Source organism: Puntigrus tetrazona, unplaced genomic scaffold (genome assembly GCF_018831695.1).
Source record: "Puntigrus tetrazona isolate hp1 unplaced genomic scaffold, ASM1883169v1 S000001081, whole genome shotgun sequence".
Lineage (NCBI taxonomy): Eukaryota > Metazoa > Chordata > Actinopteri > Cypriniformes > Cyprinidae > Puntigrus > Puntigrus tetrazona.
In genome coordinates, this window is record NW_025048669.1 from 400,485 (window position 1) to 420,213 (window position 19,729).

Here is a 19,729-nt window from a genome sequence, read left to right on the forward strand (position 1 = left end):
TACTTCTATGTGAGGAAAGGTGTAGTTGAGACTGTCCATACGCACTCACGCTACACATTTTGACAAGCCTCTGACTCCCAGCCCCCCCAGACAGAAGCCAGTCTGGTCGGTGTTGTACAGAGAAACCGGTCGCCATGCTCTCTCTGTTAAAAGGCTACGCTTTGTTACAATGCCTATCTTCTGCTTTTATTTTGATATTTGTTTTGTCTGAGAGATTGGTGCATCAGACTGGTTACTGAAAGAGTAGAAGGCTCTTTTTCTATTGTTTCTTTCCTTTTATTACCTCTTCTTACCTTCCCTTTGTTCACCTGCTCTCCTTTCCTTGAGTTTCCTCGTGATATCATAGAATCCACACAATTCCTCTTTCCTTTCAATGATCCGTGATGGTTCTGTCCCTTTATAACAGTGAAATTAATAAAAATTTGATCCTTAAAACTGTTGTGATTTGGTATTTTACAGCATTCATTATTTTCTATTAAGATTCATGCCCTCTTTGAGGTACAAACAGAGCTGCATGGTATGCCTTTTACTTTTTAAAGATGTGCTTAATGGTATACATATTACACTTTTAAACAAAACACTCCATTTTAACTTGATTTTGTATAGCATTATAAATGTATTTTGTTGTTATTGATTTGATTTAGGTCCTTGTTGAATAAAAGGTCCTCCTTAAAAAAAAAAAAACTAAATAAAAAAATCCCACCTCAAACTTGAACTCAGAAGTCAGTTTGTGTTGATGAATCTAACTAATCTTGTATTTTTATTTTATTTTTTTAATTCCTAATCCATGGGTGAAAAAGCCAAGGAATGGTATACAAAATCAGAGCTCATAGATTGGAAAATTTGAGGATACAGGGTGCAGTTTGGGTAATTTGTTAAATAGGGAACAGCTTTTCTTCTGCAGTGGGACTTCTGCCTCTGTGAAGGCCAATCAAGAATATCAGCAGGTAAGTCCATACATGTGGTCTTGGTTAAAGGTCACATGGCTTAAAAATAGCTTGTTATTGGATATTCTAAGGGCTGCACTTTTCCCATAAATGTCCTGAAGGGTATTTTTTTTTTCCTTTTGAAAGAAATAATAAAATATTCTATAATATTAATAATAAAATATTCTTTTACTGCAAAAAAAAAAATATATTTTTTTGATCATACTTAGGAGGTTGGAAAAGCAGGTCAAATGAATATGAAGTCTTAAAAATATAGTGACTCATCGTCTTGCAAGTGTATAAACTTATAAGTACCTGAGAATATCGCGGTCTGTCTCGGTAAACATGGGATGGTCCCCAACACCTTCGACCCATTTCAAAAGTCTCGCTGAGGATCGCGTCACCCTCCGGATGACTGTGTGGGCCGTATGACATTGCAAACTCTTCCAGCTCATCTAGCGATCCTGTGCGCCCCCTAGCATCAAAGGCTTTGCGAGGCAGGTGCTCAGAGCGACAGTTCCATCTGCACAAACAGTCGTGATATTATTAGTGCGCACAAATATACTTTGATAAAAACATGCATATATATACACGCACTTTTAAAATAACTGTTTTTTGTTATATATGTTTGCAGAGAGGGAACAGTGTTCAGTGATTCAAGACGACACATGCAAACCAGCGAAATAAACTTCTTCATCCGTTTGACGACACATGAGCTTCAAATACTTGCAACACAACCAAATACATAAACACACTGCAAATACACAAAACAACCAAACACAAAAACATGCTGAAAATACTCAAAACACAAAAGCGCATAATGGGTTTAAAAGTTTAAAATGGTTTTATTATAATAAAAATGTAGCAATGTTTTTTAACCCAATAAACGTTTCTCTCTTGTCTCCGGCCCTGTCCTAAATGATCACATCGTGTACACGCACACTTGAATTGTACCTGTTGTCATGCTCATCCAGAGAGTGATTGCTCTGATAATGTGAGGGGCGAAGCCCGTGACCGATTGATGCAGTTCGGATATGCGGCTCATCCATGTGGTCACTGATGGGTGGTAGTGCCTTCCTCTGGACCTGCCGATAGGTCTGCCTGAAGTCTATGTCACCATCATGCAGAGAGCTCAGTTCTGATAGGCTGCCAGCTGCTAACACAATGACATCATTATAGGCTGGATTTGATTGTTATTATGTAACAAATCAGTTGTCATTGTCAGAATTATGCAGCAAAAATGGTCTTTGTGAGAAATTCTGAAGTTTGTTAGAATATTATGAATAGTCTGACATGCACAATTACAGATGTATTTTAAAGGGATAATTTATCTAAAGATAAAAATCTGTCATCAATGTGACTTTCAATTTATGGACAAAAACATTCTTCCAGATACCATCTTTTGTGCTCCACAGAAAACACAGGTTTGGAACGACATGAGGGGAAATGATGACCGAGATTTATTATTTGAGAATGAAATATCTGAAAAGTGCTTGGATTGGAAATAATCATTGCCCTCTGATAGGACACTGCTGGTACTGATGATGAAATGAAATGAATTAGGCATGCCATCAGGAGTGTCGTCTGACCATTGCTAGCCTGTCACTAACTCAGCTTGCCTTTCTTTTTTATACAGACAAATTCGGTGTACAGAAACATGCTGACTGCATACAGGCTTACATGGATGACTGCCCCCCTTGGTAGGGTGGAACTGCGCCAGGTCCCTCTCTACGTAGTACACAACCTTCATAGCGTCTGACCCTGACTGGCCTGGAGACGATAGCCACTGCGCACTGTGGGCATACACACATGACCTGTGTGTTTCTATTGTGTCCATGTTACTGTACCACACACATAGCACATCAATTACGGTTAATACACATGCATGTAACGCTCACACAGTACTTAGTTAAGCCTTTACAGAAGCATGAACATGCATTGGATTTAGGCAGTTTTTGCATTCTGGGAGAAATTCACTAAACTTAGCCTGCCATAACACAAAACCCTGTCTTATTCACATACCACCTGCAATCCAGATTAGTCAACATAACTATGGAGTGCTACTTAGATAAATAAGAATACAGAAAATTAATCAAAATATGAATAAATAAATTAGCCAATAAACAGCTTTGTTAAAAAAACAACCTTAAATGTCAAAACAGCAACTTAAGTTTTTAAATTGTACAAATAAATAGACATTTAAAGACCAGATGTACTAATAGCTTATTCTAGTTAAAAAAAAAAAAACCTGTTCATTTATTTCCTTATGAATAAACAGGAATATTTGAATATTTCCTGTTTAAGGAACATATCAGAAAATATTAATGGTACTTGTTGATACAAACATTGTGAAACCAACACAACTACTATCTTTAAAACTTCAGCTGACATTCTATTCCCTACAATAAATCACATACTAAAAACAACAAAACACTCTCCGTCCCTCTGACCACAATTCCTTTAAACATATTACTCTGACAGCCTGAGATTAAAGTTACAATGCAGCTGAATTTGATGTTAGTTGAGTTTGCTTTGAGTTAAGATGATGCTAAGTGCAAATGCAGACTCAGTAGACAGACTTCAAAGAACAAGCAAAGGTATTAAAATATTTGTAGCATTTCATTTTTATGTGCTCTGTATTGTTACTTACCTCCAGCTATATTGTTTTCTACTGAAGGAGCCACTACAGTCAACTTGGGTTCAATGATGGATGATGCAGCTGGAGGGACCACGGGAACCACAGGAACACCAGGAACGTAGTAAGGTTGATACATGGCAATCTGAGGAGTTTGGCCGCTCTTTGCCATCTTCCCTGCTTCATATACTTTGAAGGAAAATGATTTTGTGAATACAGTTGTGAATACAGGCAATGTGTGGATGTATGTGTGTTTATGTACTCACAGTGTTTTGGACAGCAACATGTATCAGGACAGCAGCAGCAGCGTACATAACAACAACAGGAGTGAGGGCAACACTGACACCAGCAGATCCCAACCAACAACAGGAAGAGCACACTACCAAGGACGACAACTCCCACAAATACCCACTCTAAAGAAGACAAAAAAGACTCATCAGGAAACATGGTTTCCGTGGCAAAAACAGATTCTGAAGGAAGTGCTGTTCTAAAATCTTTTTTTGCCCACAGGATATGAAGTCTCTGATCGTGACCAACCACAAGGGAGAGCTTAAATGATGCACTTCTTATCTGGACTCTCTAAGGGCCTAATGATGAATTTCCTCTGGGTGTGGTGTTAAAATTCCAACAGTATACATTGCAAACCTCTTATTCAACTCAAGAATGTTCAAAATGATATGCCTTATGGCCGAATGGGAAATGAACAGGACATAACCAAATTACTTTTGTAGTAGTTGACATGTTTGTTTTTGAATTCAAAACATAATAGCAGGACTGGGTTTTAAAAAAAAAAAATCAGATTTCTTACATATACACATAGATATTGCCTATATATTTTTATATTTGTATATACACTTCCATATAAAATAAGACCAGCTCAATGTCATTTGTCTGTGAATTGTGCCGTTTGTTTTTGATTCACTACAATGAACCACTTCATCTAAATGGATCACACTGCAGCTCAATGTAACTGCACTTTTTTGCTATTATTTTGTGGTATACTGTTTTAGCATGTTCAATTTGGACTGTAAACATGGTTGAAATATGACTTTATTTCCCACACAATGCAGGAAACACTGGCACATCGCCAACAAGATTGAAAGAAGCGACACTGAGATCCGAAAATCTGTTACTTTTTTTTACCTTGTTTTTTTGCCATCAGATATAGTTGAAAACCTCATATTTCCTTAATTTGGTGGCGTAAAGACCTACACAGTGAATGAGTGTGTGACAGCGTGTCTACCTTGCAAGCTAGATGCGTGACCCATTATAATTAGTGAAGCTGTCTTTAACACAAGTGTCTTAAAAAGAAAAAAAAAAAAAAAACTGCTAGCATTCCAAATGAGAAAGCTTCAGCAGACGACGACATGTAAATGTAACTGCAAAGGTAATAATCGTGTGATTAGTTACTTAAAGTTAATCAATCATTGATATGTCCCGTAATTTCCTGGGGCGGGGGTTCAGAAAGGAACAGATCAGATTGGAGTATTTTGGAGTTTGCTGATTGTAGCAGGAAATGAAGCAAGTGAACTGGAAAGGACCTGTGTGAGAGCACCCACTCAAAAGGACAGGGGGGAGAGAGGTATGGCAGGCGTACCTGGCATAATCTCCAAATCAAACTCAGGCAGGATGTCATCCAGCACACCTGTCCTACCTGGAGAAGGGAGAAGATCAGACATAAACAGCAGCAGTGGGCAGCAGATGAAAGTTCAAAGTTTAGGGTCGTGGGTAAATGCTTAAATGCTTGTGTGTTATTATGAAAAAAAGTTACTCTGTTAGTGGCTGTGGATTAATTAAGAGTAAGTTGATAGCTTGATTTGTGATTTTGATTTCTGAGTATGATTGTCGGTTCTGAAACTAAATCAAATGCAAAAGTACAAACAAAGTATGCAAACATATATACAGGCTCTGGATCCACGTCACTGAATTTATGTTTCTTGTGATACTTGAAATTAGTTTTGAAGGCTTGAGTGAATAACAATTTTGGTCACTACAGAAATCCCATTCTTTCAGTTTTGTTACTTCATGGTTGTGATGTCTTTACTATTATATTAGTGTCAAAATATTACAAATAAAGAATGCATGTATGTGTGTCCAAACATTTGATTGATAGTGTGCTTAGGTGTGTGTGTGTATCCTGACAGATACCAAGAAAAGGGTGAAGGGTCAAACATGTCTCTGGATGAGAAACTTGCTGTTCTTCTGTGAAGTTGTGGTACACATATATATATAGTGTATGTACCATTTATATATTTTTAAATTATAGAATTATACTGGATGAATATATTTATAAATATAAAGCAATGAAAACTGATTAAGATAAAAAGCTCAGCAACTGACAGTAATAACAAGATGACATGTTGCTGGTTCCCAGGGCTTATGCTAATGTATACTGTATGTGTGCACTGGTTCAGTATTTATATTTGTCCCAAGCACAGATCAGGTTCACTGTGCATGAACGGAGAAAGTGAGAAAGAGATGAGGTAGAGGGGGCTTCAGCAGAGACACAGAGGAGGAATATGGGAAACTAATTAATCACACAGCCTCATTAACCATCCTGAAAGGGGGAAGGGGTACGCCATCACCATGGAGACAGTACTGGCATTGTTTGAAATTAAAGGTGTCCTAGAGCACTGTCCAATTACCTTTGGAGAGAAATGAAGGAGTGGCTATAGATGTACTGTCTATTTTACACTGAGTGTACTTTGAGTTTATTTCAATTACTGGCATACTGCCAAAAATCAAGAACATTCTCACCACTTCAACTGGCCTCAGTGTGTAGTCTAAAACCCATTTTTTTGACTATATACAATTCCTAAAGCAACAAGTGTGTAGAAGACAGCATGAAATGAAAAGACGTCCTACATGTTTCATGTGTGTGATACACATATGTGTAATTTTGACATTTAGAAATGAACTGAATAAAGGATCTGTCACTACTTCCATTTCTTTGTGATTTTCCAAACACATTCATTTTACAGGTCTTCACAAAATGCCACAAGTCGTTAAACTGAATGAAAGGGTGCCATAAACATAACTGCCCACTGTCAGAGCAGATTTATCCCTGAGTGACAGGAAGTGCTGAGCTGGCAGACAGGAAGAGGAATAATATCCAACTCCTCTACTCCTCTGTTACAGTGATTAAACGAACCGTAACCTGAGAGTAAAGGGGACCTCACGAAGAGTGTTAGAGCTGTGAAGAGTGAGACAGGCACAGATATTTAGAAGGCACGCTATGTAGTGTAGACTGCAAGTCTTTATCACACTTAAAGGAACAGCTCACCCAACAATGAAAATGAATTGTCAATTTCCAATCAACCAATCAGTTTTGAGTGATAATTTTTCAGGAAATGTCAGTTTTAGGTTTATGATCAGGTTAGGTTCTACACTCTTGTTAATAATTTCCCACTGATTGTACAAATACATTTTGAGTAGGGTTAAGTTTAGGGGTAAGGATTGGGATAAATCTATATTTTTGGACAGTAATGTTGATGCTGGATTATGTCTTACTTGGCAAAATCACTGCAACCATGCATAAAACATATTCTAGTAGCTTCATAAAATAAAGGTTAATCCACTGATGTTACATGTGACTATTTTATCAATTTCCTTAATACCTTTTTGGGCCTTGAATGTAGAAGTAGCATCACTGTCTATGCAGGGTCAGAAAGTTCTCAGATTTCATCAAAATATCTTAAATTGTGTTCCAAAGATGAATGAAGGTCTTACGGGGTTAGAACAACATGAAGGTGAGTAATTAATGACAGAATTTTCATTTTTGTTTCCATTAATTTTTATCTGCGCAATACAAAATAGGCTATTTTGAAGAACTGTTTTTAGCCATAAAATAGTTGATGAGGTCCAAATCAACACTCAACTCCAATGGCTTTCAGTGTAGACAAAAAAACAAATTTGTGTTACTGTTGTAATTACAGTGTAGTATGTACACAAGTACTTGTTGCTGGTATAATGCAATCTGCCATTTTGGTAGTTACCCGCTCACCAAGCAACAGACGAAGCATGAAAAAGAAATTAGACCTTATTAGACGTCAATGTATCATCAGAGTGAATTGAAAGTTACAATTAAAAATAAAAACTTATGTTCAGTTCATTTAACTTTAGAATGATAACCTACTTTTTTCCACAGTTATTGGCCACTTGCTTGAAAAGACAACAACTTGCTAAAAAGTCTTCAAAGACTTAAGGTTTTTGTTGATGTTTTGATTTTACAGTAAAATTTTATTAAATATTAATATATTGATTTCAAGGAATTCTGAATATAGTAATGCAAGAAATTGCTGTTAAATACTGTTTGTGTTTACAGTGCAATCCCTAATCCGGGGAAATAATAGTGTCAAGATCAAGAGCTAAACTGCAAGTAAAACACAACTACACAGCATGTTTGATGAAATAGGGAGTGTCTGGTACAAAGTCAAACTTTTAACCACCGATACTCCAGATTAAACTCTCCACTTCATAAACCAATTAAATCTTGATTACTCAGAAGGCAGCGGTGCCTTCCTCCCCTTCTTAGCGTCTACATAACACTCTCGTTGATCCTCCTTTGTCGGCGCTAACCCTCTCAGTGTTTTTTCTCTTCACCGCACAGGACTGCTCTGAAGGCCCTGGCATCCCCCGGCCCCTGAAACCCCCTTCGTTCCCATGGAAACGGCTTAAGAAGTGGCTTACATTGCTCACGTCGATAACAGTCAGTTATTTACTTTTTGTCTGGCATGAGGCGTCTGACTTTGCTTTGTCCAGCTGACACAGAAATAACTTGTGCTGTTAGGGTCAGTCCCGCAACATTAAACAAATTGTTTCTCTCCACAGTGTTCCTGCCCAGGACGTACAAAATATGTGAGGTTGTCCTGATCAGCCGGAGTTACAAATGAACAATAGCGCCTCTTATTAAGGATCTGAGCCCTGTCGAGAGGCGAGCGCTGTTTGGTTGTCGCCATGGCAGCGCTTGTAAGTGCACTCAGGAATTTAGGCAGGGGTTGGCATTAACAATCATTTAGACACAATACCCAAGCATGTACACACAAAAGTAAACATTCTGCTAACTCTGTAAATAATCACAAATACTGAGTCCCTAAAGCACAGCATTCACTGGCCCCTTTTCAAGCTATTAAAACTGTTCTAAAAACCATATCATTTAGACAGCAGACTTTTTGCAGTGTAGATTCAGTTTTTAAAAAACATTTTATCTCAAGGGACTCACCCTGCACCAGCAGCTCCACCTGGTCTTCATTTTTCCTTCCAGGTCATCAGAAATGATCACTTTACAGAAGTACACACCGGTGTCACCCCACTGCAGCTGTCCAATGCGCAGATCTGCTTCTGAAAAAGCCAGAAAATATTTGCTGATAACCAAAGCTGTTTCACTGAGTTTGATTGACAGCCCTCTGACCAATAATCTGCCTAATCAGACACAAGTGTAGATTACTGTTGGCTTAAATTTGAGAATTGTGCATTGACGTCTTTTTTTAATCAGTAGGAACAACACGCCATTCATACTTATTATCCTTCCGTACTATTTTGTCAGAACAGTCATAGCTGTTGTTAGAGAGGTGACTGGAGGAGGAAGAGCTTTGATGCAAAAAGTCAGAGGAGAGGGTGTTTGCGTTTGATAAGGAAAGCCATGGGGGTGTTTTGTGAAACCTTTATGAGGTCCAGCCCTGACCATTGTGCGACCTAGAAAAAAACAGCCCTATTTAAGGAACAGGAAAACACAGCACAATCGGCTGGGTTTCCTAAGGGAGATGGATTACTCACAAGATTGCAGACTTGAGAGTAGAGCGGTCTCAAAATTGAATAACATAACAAGATGATTTTATTACACAGTGGCCTCAAGAAGTATTTGGACCATTAAGCCAGAGTTAAATGTCATTTTATGAATGTCATTGTGTTGTTAAATAAGAATTAAATAAGTATTATCAAATAAGTAGCATCTGCAAACAAACTACGCCAGACTTTTATTTTTTTAGAACTGATGTAATTTTGCAATGACTTTAAACCGGTTGAATCCCATTGTGGCTATATGAATTAGTTCCCCTCAAGTTTACACAGGTGCACTAACAGAGTAACCATATATATTTGAAATATACTACATTTTGTGATCAAATAAATGCAGCCTTGCTTTGCACAATTACCCATATCCAAGTTCCAAATGGTACTGTAGATTATACACACCAAATATGTAAAATATATACAATATATAGGGTTAGCTTTTTTTCCCACTTTGCTCATCTTTTTCTGTGCAATTACAGTAAACATATATCACTGTGTCAATTGCAGATTAGACCCATATATTTGATCTATATTTTTGGACAGTATTGATGCTTCATAAATTATATCCTGTGTTGAACTGACTAGTTAATAAATGACCATGGATATCCCCCTTGTGATCCTTAAGCTGGATTTTCAGCAGACCAATGTGTCATTCTTTGTGACATATTTATCCACAAACACAGAAAGGCTTATAGTGTTATGATCAAATTCAATATTCCGCATTATATTTCATTCATCCTCACCTCCAATCGAGCTAAACTGTTGAAAAAACCCCACACACTTATAAGACAACAGAAACTCATTACTGTTAATGATGGAGATGTCTCTTCCTTTGTAGTGCTCTGCTAAGGTCATGGAAGATCCTTGCGCTGAGGCCACTATTCGGACAGTGCGGCTGCTGTCAGAGCAGTCCACATGAGACGAGGCTCCCAGGTCAGATACACGTGCACTCCCAGGGACTCGGAAACGTGAAGGAATCCCGAGTACGGTCTGTACAGTAGGACTTGTACCACCACTGCACCACGGCGGTCTGAGAGGAGTGGGTGGTGTAATGACACGGAAGAACGATGGAGGAGAACAGCATTGCGAACCTCTTCTCATCTTTCACAATCACCTGTACACCATTACAGCTTTGCACTGTGCCAAAAAGAGAAAGAAAAAAAACATTACTTTATGACAGTAATTACTTTATGAATACTCTACACAAGAAAGTCAGGGCTAGACTGCAGATTTCATGGAAAAGAGTACAATATGCACACTTTAATAATCCAGTTGAAGGATATGAATATTGTTTTCATCTGCCATGCATCTAGTAACAAGGTACGTTTGTTGTTGTGCTTGAAAAGTCTGTGATCCTCAGTTGTTTAATGTATAATGGCTAGTTTATTTCTGTAACTATTTATAAGGTTGGCAAGGGTATGATCACTAGCGTATGTAGTGTTCTTATGTAGAGCACCAGACAGGAAGCATGTGCAAAAGCTATAATGCAAATTCACTATTGCTTCTATAGAAATGTTGGGCTAGAATTAAGACATTTAAATAGTGTACAGAACCCTGTTTTGTGTTATTTTTCATCAAATAAATATAAAGGGTACAGAAAAACCCCTATGTCAGAACGATGCAAATGTTAGTTTTCAGTTACTGATAAACTTGTATTTGTTTTGTGATAACTTGGGTAACAAGGTTGAGCTTGATAAAAAATAAAGTCAACATTACAATTTGTGTAAAACTTCATTCATTCAAATTATTTACTTGGCTTATTCTCACGCTGTGGATTAGAATTGGTCATTGGAATTATTTTTTAATTAAATATCATTTAGCAATTTATGTAAAAATTCACCATATTAAGTAAACACACCCGTGAGCAAAGAGAGTGATGCAAATTCCAAGATACAGTGAGCTTTCAGCAGCAACTGTAATGACTACTGACCTGTTCATGATTAGTATTATGGTGTTTGAGTTTAATGCTATGTTTCAGTGTGAGAGACAGGCATGTGATCATTACCAAAAGCCCTTTCTCAGTCTAGGCCTAACCAACCAGTGGATCAAAAAAAAAAATGCTTAGTGCCTCTTTTTCAAGAATGCTTAGTCACACCATTCCAAAGGAATTCACTTTATCAGCTAGAGATTACAAGGTGAGATGACCTGAAAACAAATGCCTAAAAACATCTGGATCCAGTCAGTCAGCATTTGCGCGTGCGTGTGTGTGTGTTTCTAAGCATGAAAGAGTGTGTCTGTCCAGCCGTGTGTGGGAGATTATGAAACAGAACGCTGGACAAAATCAGAGAAGCGCCTGAGAGGATGATCTGCTGGTGTGAAAAAAGAGACAGAGAAAGAAAGAAAGAAGTGTGAAGAAAGTTAAATTCCATGCTATGCAGGGGGCGCAGAGAAGTGGGGCTATCATTTTTCAGAGAGACGTCACTGGCTCTGACTGTTTGATTTGGGTGGGGTGGTGAAACTGAAATATTTTGAGAAACTCTTACAAAAGATCAAGTAAGGAGGAGGTCTCTCCCACAAACACTGAGATACTGTAATTCCTGTCAAAGGGTGGAGCACACTACATGAAAATATACAACAACCAGTCACCGCAGATGTCTGGATGAGATTTTCACTTTGTCATTGTTGCCTTGGAGGAAATGGAGTAACTTCCTGAGCATTTTCCAACTGTACTTAAGAGTGATCGTGTTGCTGAGGGGAATTAAGGCGAGAATTCTGGAATACATTCATTAATGCTCCGTTCAGGGGTCCTCCTTTTGTCCTCTCTGTTGCCTGTTTGACTCTTTGTTTGCCATTATAGTGAACCCCCACACACTAAAACTCAGTGCAGGAGGGGGATGTTGAGGTCCCACCAATAAGACACACTCATTGACTCAGTCATCCATGAACACCCAATTAGGTTAAAGAGATTTAAACCAAGCCGTTACTGCCAGAAAACATTGCTTGATTATATGTGTTAATGAATTGCTGATGCTAACTATTACAGGGAGACATATCAGTTTATCAAGGAATAGTAGCTCAAAAACGTTTAACCTAAAAATGTATGCACATTCTCTCTCTGGGAGGGTTTTATAGAGTGTAGTTTTAGTTCACAAAGTTGGTCACTGACGATACATAAAAAAATCGTCATATATTGTATTGTTTCTGCTGCATCCACCCTTCAAGAACTGCAGCTGCACTCCTGACACACATTCCAGCAGCACTTCCCACAATTCTCTCCCACAATAACAACTTTGGGATGATAAATAGTTTCAAATGTTTGTCTATGCCATATAATTAAAGGCTAGTAAAATCTTGAGTTATGAAATCCATTTTATACTTTACACATATGCACATATTTTTAATAAAATCAATAATAGCAATTAATATTATATCGAATATATATATATATATATATATATATATATATATATATATATATATATATATATATATATATATATATATAAATATATATATATATATTTTTTTATATTTATATTTTATATATATATATATATATATATATATATATATATATATATATATATATATATATATATATATATATATATATATATATATATATATTCAAAGTATGTTTTTTCCGAAGTTTATTTTAGTTTAGGTTAACTAGTTAAGCTTGTACGTTTGAAAGTAACGGACTCATTTCACAATAAAACGTGTAAAAAGAAAGTTTTATATGATTTCTTAAAAAAGTGAATAAATGCAAATTTTAAATTGTAAATGTATTGTCAGGTGTAAATGGAAATGGATAATAGTATAAACCGTCACAAGGACCCGTGATCAATCTAAAAATAAAGCCGGGCTCAAGGTTTTCTAAGCTCTCAACCTGTTGCTTTAGTTGTGCGCCCCAGTTTTCTGTATTTCTATATCGCGGTCAAATAGAAACCAGATCAACTCACGTGATAATAGCATGAATAGAATCCAAAATCCGTGTAACAAAACCATGATCCAGTTTAGTGCGGTCTAGTTTGCAGGTATGTAATCCATCTTCTCCAGGACTGTTATTCGCTTAAGATCATCTCTGTCTGTTGCGCTGCTCAGAAGGACCGTACCACTTTATTAAAGGGGGGAGCTACTGCGAAAATTAAATACTAAAAACTTGCATTCAAAGATGCTAAACGGTTGTTGCTGAACTGAAAAAAAATACCGAGTGCATGTTTTTGTATTCAATGAAACGGATGTCAAAGAAATGACTTCAGTAGAGAAACTACTTCATATAACAACAGCCACTGAAACGGTCTCCCATTTTTTTCACAAGTGGATACGTCTGTCAGACAAATGCAGCAATATCTTGCATTAAACATAAAGAAAAAAGATACGTTAAGGTGACTTAAAGTGTAAATTGAAAACATTATGTGTTTGTTATGTATTTGTTGTTGTTGTTTTAAACAACTTTACTGGCTGATAAATAATAATAATAATAATAATAATAATAATAATAATAATAATAATAATAAATAATTAAGAAGGCTAGGTCGAATCACTTAATTAGACTAACAAGATGTGTAACATCTATTAATTTCAGCTAACTGTATAAAAATGACTTTAAGAGGGCAGTTTACATTTGTGTGCATTTACACGTGAAGCCCTGCCTATATAAGAATGCATCCATCCATTCATGATTCAGTAGAGCAGTTCAAATAGAAATGTCAATTACTTTAGATAACAGACGTAAGAGTACTTTTTTAAAAACTCAATTTCTTTTGGTTTATTTCTGTTTGCAGCAGCAGATGATGACTTACGAGCACTGCAACTCCAGCAATACAACCAGCCACACTTACTGTAGGTTCATAGAGGGTATAAAAACATAAATAGATGGAAATCAAAATGAGTAAAGTTTCTTCAGTGGTCAATATTTCAGACATTATACATTTTACTAATGTTAAGATACTTGCACATCAAAATGCGAGCAAACCCTCCACTGAACCTCATCAAAACACATAATTGATCAGAGACAGAACTCCATCCTCTGTTGCACAAAATAATGTTTAACCTATAGCAGAGTGACAACATATACAATTACTCCAGTCCATTGAAGTAGTTGTAAAGTTTTACATAAAACTTACTTGTTTCATTTACTCTCTGATGCATATGAATCACATTAAATTTACTATAATCTAAATAGATGGAAAATTGTATATTATATTATATATCAAAATAAAGAACCAAGCCTCTGCTTTCAAACAAAACAAATACATTTTATTCTATCTTTATGTGTTCATGTTTTATCATCACTTGAATGCAGATAGGTTTCACCAGAAGTACAACATTTTGGAACTGCATTTTTCTCAAAGTAGTGCATTATCAAACGATGCATTGTGATATAATATTCTTTTACCTGTAAATAATTACATGCATAACTGAAATTGCATTCAGTAAACCGAGCAAACATACACACACACGTATACATATGTTTACACATACATACACACACACATTTAGACTACATACATACATATGTACCTATATACACACACATACTCTATCTAGATCACACACACATGTACATATTCATATTCATATCGCCAGGTTATCGCTCTATGCACGACACAAGATGTTTTTGTGTCTGTAAAGCCAACTCTATCACTGACTAGCCTACTTTGTCCCAATCATATTCAAAATGGTTAAAACACGATCTACATGCATGATCTACATATATGATCTATATATATTTCACATCAATGCATTATAGTAGTATAGGATTACAGGGTTGAAAGTAAAAACCGTCACAACCCGTGATCAATGTAAATATAAAAGTTTTGAGTGAAGGCTCAAGGTTTTCTTTCAACTCGTTGCTTTAGTTGTGTATCACAGTTTTCTGTATTTCTATATTGCTGCCAAACAGAAAACTATGGAGGCCCATTTCTGGCATGTAAAAAAATCTAGCCTTAAAAAAAAATCGAAATTATAACATAATTATGAGATAAACAAGTCTGAAAAAGAAAAACACTGAAATTGTGACATTAAAATTCTTGATTACAAGATAAAAGCATTACTTAATTCATAGTTATTAAATAAATTGGAATTAGACTTAAATTCAGACTTGTTATTAGTTTAACGGTTATTATTCTGGGATTATTACATGGCTTTGTGGAATATTCGATTTTGATTGGTCAGCCACGTCAGCCAAGGTTTGCTAAAACAAAAGGTAAAACTAATAACACAGGCTCATCCGGTAACTGCCTGCAGTTGGCGCTATTTCCTCGCTCACATTTTTCTTCGTGGAAACTGCGTTTGGTAATAAAATACTAAAATTCAGTATTTGGAGTACATTTTTTTAATTCAGCAAAGCTGCTGCAACGATTGTTTTGTAAATTGTAATGGATCATATGATAACTAACAAACTTTTTATTTTAAATTAATATATTTTATTGCCATTTACATTTATTTGCCATTATTTACTTTTGTGCAAGAAGCAAGTGTAAAAAGCGGAATAATGTACATCCGCAGGTTGTTATCAAAGAATAACCGCTTTGCTCCGTGCTGCTAATTATGTACATTATCCCTTACACACCTTGGCATGTGGCGACTGACCAATCAGAATCAAGTATTTTTTTTTATATTTACTTAGTGACCATTTTCAATGGTTATATCGTTAATATCGCTAAATAATGTTGTTGTTTTTATCTGAACACAGTCTTCTGTGTTCTGTGACATTTTGCTTTCATTTTTTTTTATTATTTGTGCATTCATTTGTACTCATACTTTAAAACATAACTTATTTCCCACAACGTAAGCTCAAGGGGAACTGTTCAAAAGTCATCGTGACTACCTCTGCGATCGTCGTGAGCGATCTCTGAGGTCATCGCGACTACCTCTGCGTTCATCGTAACGATCTCTGAGGTCATCGCGACTACCCCTGCGTTCATCGTAACGATCTCTGAAGTCATCGCGACTACCTCTGCGTTCATCAGTAACGATCTCTGAGGTCATCGCGACTACCTCTGCGATCGTCGAGCGCGATCTCTGAGGTCATCGCGACTACCTTTGCGTTCGTCGTAACGATCTCTGAGGTCATCGCGACTACCCCTGCGCGATCGTCGTAGCGATCTCTGAGGTCATCGCGACTACCTCTGCGTTCATCGTAACGATCTCTGAGGTCATCGCGACTACCTCTGCGATCGTCGTAGTGATCTCTGAGGTCATCACGACTTCCTCTGCGGTCATCGTAGCCATGTCCGTTATCATCACGACCACCTCTGTCGTCATAGTGATTTTTGAGGTCATCAGGGGAAGCTTTGTCAGTTTTCTCTTCATTTATTGCCATGACGTCTGTATTCCTGTCCTCAGCATTTCCTAGAGGTGGTTTGTCATGGTATTCCACCACTGGTCTCCTGAGGCAAAAACCAAACATACAAGTGAGTTAAAAAAGCATCCTAGTAACCTAAAAACTGACAATCACTTCATCTATTATTTTGAGAGCATAAATAGAGACCTACTCCATTTCATAGTCTTTTTGTTTCTTTTGCTTCCGCTTTGCAGCAGCAGATGATGACTATTACGAGCACTGCAACTCCAGCAATACAACCAGCCACAATACCTATTGTGGCAAGATTCATAGAGGCTGTAAAGAAAAAAGACATGGAAATCAAAATCAGTCAAGTGGTCAATATTTCACACATTAAACATTTTACTGCTGTTAAGGTACTTGCACATATCAAAATACCAGTAAACCCAAATGGTAAGCATGAAGGTCCACCTAGAACCTCACCAAATATATAATATTTACAATTTTATAGGAACAAAAACTGATAAGAGAGTACCCAGTACATCAGGTCAGTTGTCATGTTGACATTAAAGTATAATATCCTGATCTTTTATTATCAGTACATGATAACTATTAATCTGACCCAAATTATGACGTTAAAAAAAAGAAAGCACAGAGCAGGCAAATGTGGAAATACTCACATGGCATTACGGACAGTGTCATGTTACATTTGGCTGATCCGACCTTATTGCTTGACAGGCAAATATAGAAACCTGATGTATCCATGGACACATTGACCAGAGACAGAACTCCATCCTCTGTTGCACAAAAAAAATATTTAAATTTTAGCATAGAGTGACAACATATGTAATTAATCTAGTCCATTGAAGGGCAAACAGAACTTACTTTCGGTGGTTTTGAGAGGAAATGCTTGAGGGACATTTTTGACGTCATATCTCTCCCATTTGTATGCTGGTGTAGGTGAGCCCTCTTCAGAGACGCAGGTCAGGCTAATATTGTGTCCGTATTCTGCTGTGCCTACTACCTTACAAACAGGTTGTGACGGTGCAACTGTTAAAAAAAAAAAAAAAAACGTTCAGGAAAGGACTCTTCTCACCATGTGAAGGTATATACTTTTCTTTTGAGACAAAGTGCCAAAGATCTTACCCTGAACCAAAAGAAAAGTAGTGTCAGATGTTTTGCCTTCAATGTCTCCAGGAATTTGAACAAAACATCGAATTGTTCTGCTTTCTTTTAGAGTGACCTGTTTTAGTGTCAGTTTTGATGTTTTTGTACCAAGGTCAGTTTCTATCACGGCTTTGCCTTGGTACTCTGGTCCAATGTCTACTTTACCATAGGAGTAATAATTACCGAAAACAACCTATTAGGCCAAAACAAAGAACAATTTAATGGCTTCATTGTGACAATTTATTCATTATTGCACATTGTTTTAACACAAATCATGGTTAGACATTTTTTTCCTGGCTTACCTTCTCCCCAGATGTCTCATCAGCATCACCAACCCATGTTACAATGATAAGATCATTTTCTTGCTGTTTAGGTTTAAAAGTACATGCAAGGGTGGCATCACGACCCCTGGCGACCTCCATGGTGGTTTGACTCATCTTCACTTCCAGACCAAAACCAGCTGACATCACTATGAGGTGAATATTATTTTCAAAATGCAAAAAAAAATAAAAAATTAATGCAGGATCTAATAATATTTCACAAACATTTCAAAAAAGTTACACAATATAGAAATAATATTTAAGATAAAAAAAAATAAAGAAAGGGAATGATCTGAAAATATTTTGTAAAATTCCTTTCTACATTTGAAAATGGTCTCATAACAAATCACAGCTTTAGTTAAGCTATCAGTAAACCTGTTTACACGTTTTGATAATTCACATGAATACACTATAGTATTTAAGACTGCATAAATCTGCATGAAGTAGCTGAAAAAATCCGCCATTTTGTAGCCCTTGTGAAAACTAAGAACATTAATACTTACATATCTTACACACACACACACACACACATACACATATATAAATTACACATAGAGCAAGCAAAAAGAGAACAAATCACTTTTGTGACACAACAAAACATAATCTAACATAATGTCATTGATTTGATCTTGACTGTTGCACTCATTTTAATGTCAGGAAACCAACCACCTCACCTGTTATTAAACATAGGCTGCAAAAAATAAGCTTCCAGTTGGTCATTTTGTCGTTTTCAGTCCCACTGCAATAGATGAAGGTTCTCAGTTAGGTTAGAGATTTTTAATACATCCTTATCTCTCGGCTTCCTGTGTGCTTAACTAAACCGTTTTGCTTCTGCACCTGTGTCTACCACACCTTTATTGCACTTTGGACTCTTATCCTCTTCCTCAAAGTTTTACAAGTTGGGTTGAAACAAAATGGCATACATGGCATTAGTACAGATAGGAGTCAAATGAACCGGCATTCAAGGTAAAAGTGATGTTTACATAGCTAACATTAAGAGACATATTAAACTCTACCGTTTTGAACCTCCTGCATTTCCCTTATCTGAATGTTGTTGGTCTAACTCGATGTGTATTCCAGCTGTGGTGCATTTCCACGCAAAACCAGCAGATGGTAGTGCAGGAGACATAATTGAAATTACAGGCACGGTGAATAGGTCATTTTCCATTAGGTGAAGATATTCATCTTTACCAGACATCATCGCTCGCGAAAACGATTCTGATTGGTTTCTATTTACTGCTCAACTGTGCTAGTTAACAGATTTGCTTTCACTCTTTCCTTATAGGCTATTTCATTCAAGCACTTTTATTGTTTCCGGATAATCTCTGTCAGATTTCAGTAAAGAATATGGTAGAAATATCATTGTTAGTGTGACCTGTAAGGAAGTACAGTGATGGTATTTTGGTCTTTCAGCATGTTAAAGCTTTATTTATTATTATTATTATTATTATTACGTCATTGCATTAGCCTATGAACTTTTAGCAGGATGTACACAGTTGATTAACACAGTTTTTATATTTTTATGTGATTTATTATGTGATTAAAATGAATTTGGAATAGGGACGATTTAAATATATTCTTTATATATACTTTGCCTGCAGAAATGCAATTGTACCTGTGGTGATATAAACTAGCAAACAACCCATTGCTTTCTGTCTTT

General features: G+C 36.6%; 1 protein-coding gene and 1 pseudogene across 1 annotated transcript; both read right to left on the minus strand.

Moving 5' to 3' along the window:
* Positions 1-5: 5 nt before the first annotated feature.
* Positions 6-13,380, minus strand: LOC122340929 (immunoglobulin-like domain-containing receptor 2). The gene is given in 14 exon segments (XM_043234169.1): positions 6-31; positions 294-395; positions 1,331-1,449; positions 1,881-2,079; positions 2,607-2,684; positions 2,687-2,719; positions 3,577-3,750; positions 3,828-3,974; positions 5,159-5,215; positions 8,783-8,815; positions 8,818-8,901; positions 10,158-10,302; positions 10,304-10,488; positions 13,254-13,380. Coding segments are annotated over 14 exon segments (1,428 nt in total). The 5' UTR covers positions 13,300-13,380.
* A 2,742-nt stretch (positions 13,381-16,122) lies between these two features.
* LOC122340930 lies at positions 16,123-18,916 on the minus strand (annotated as a pseudogene).
* Positions 18,917-19,729: the final 813 nt, after the last annotated feature.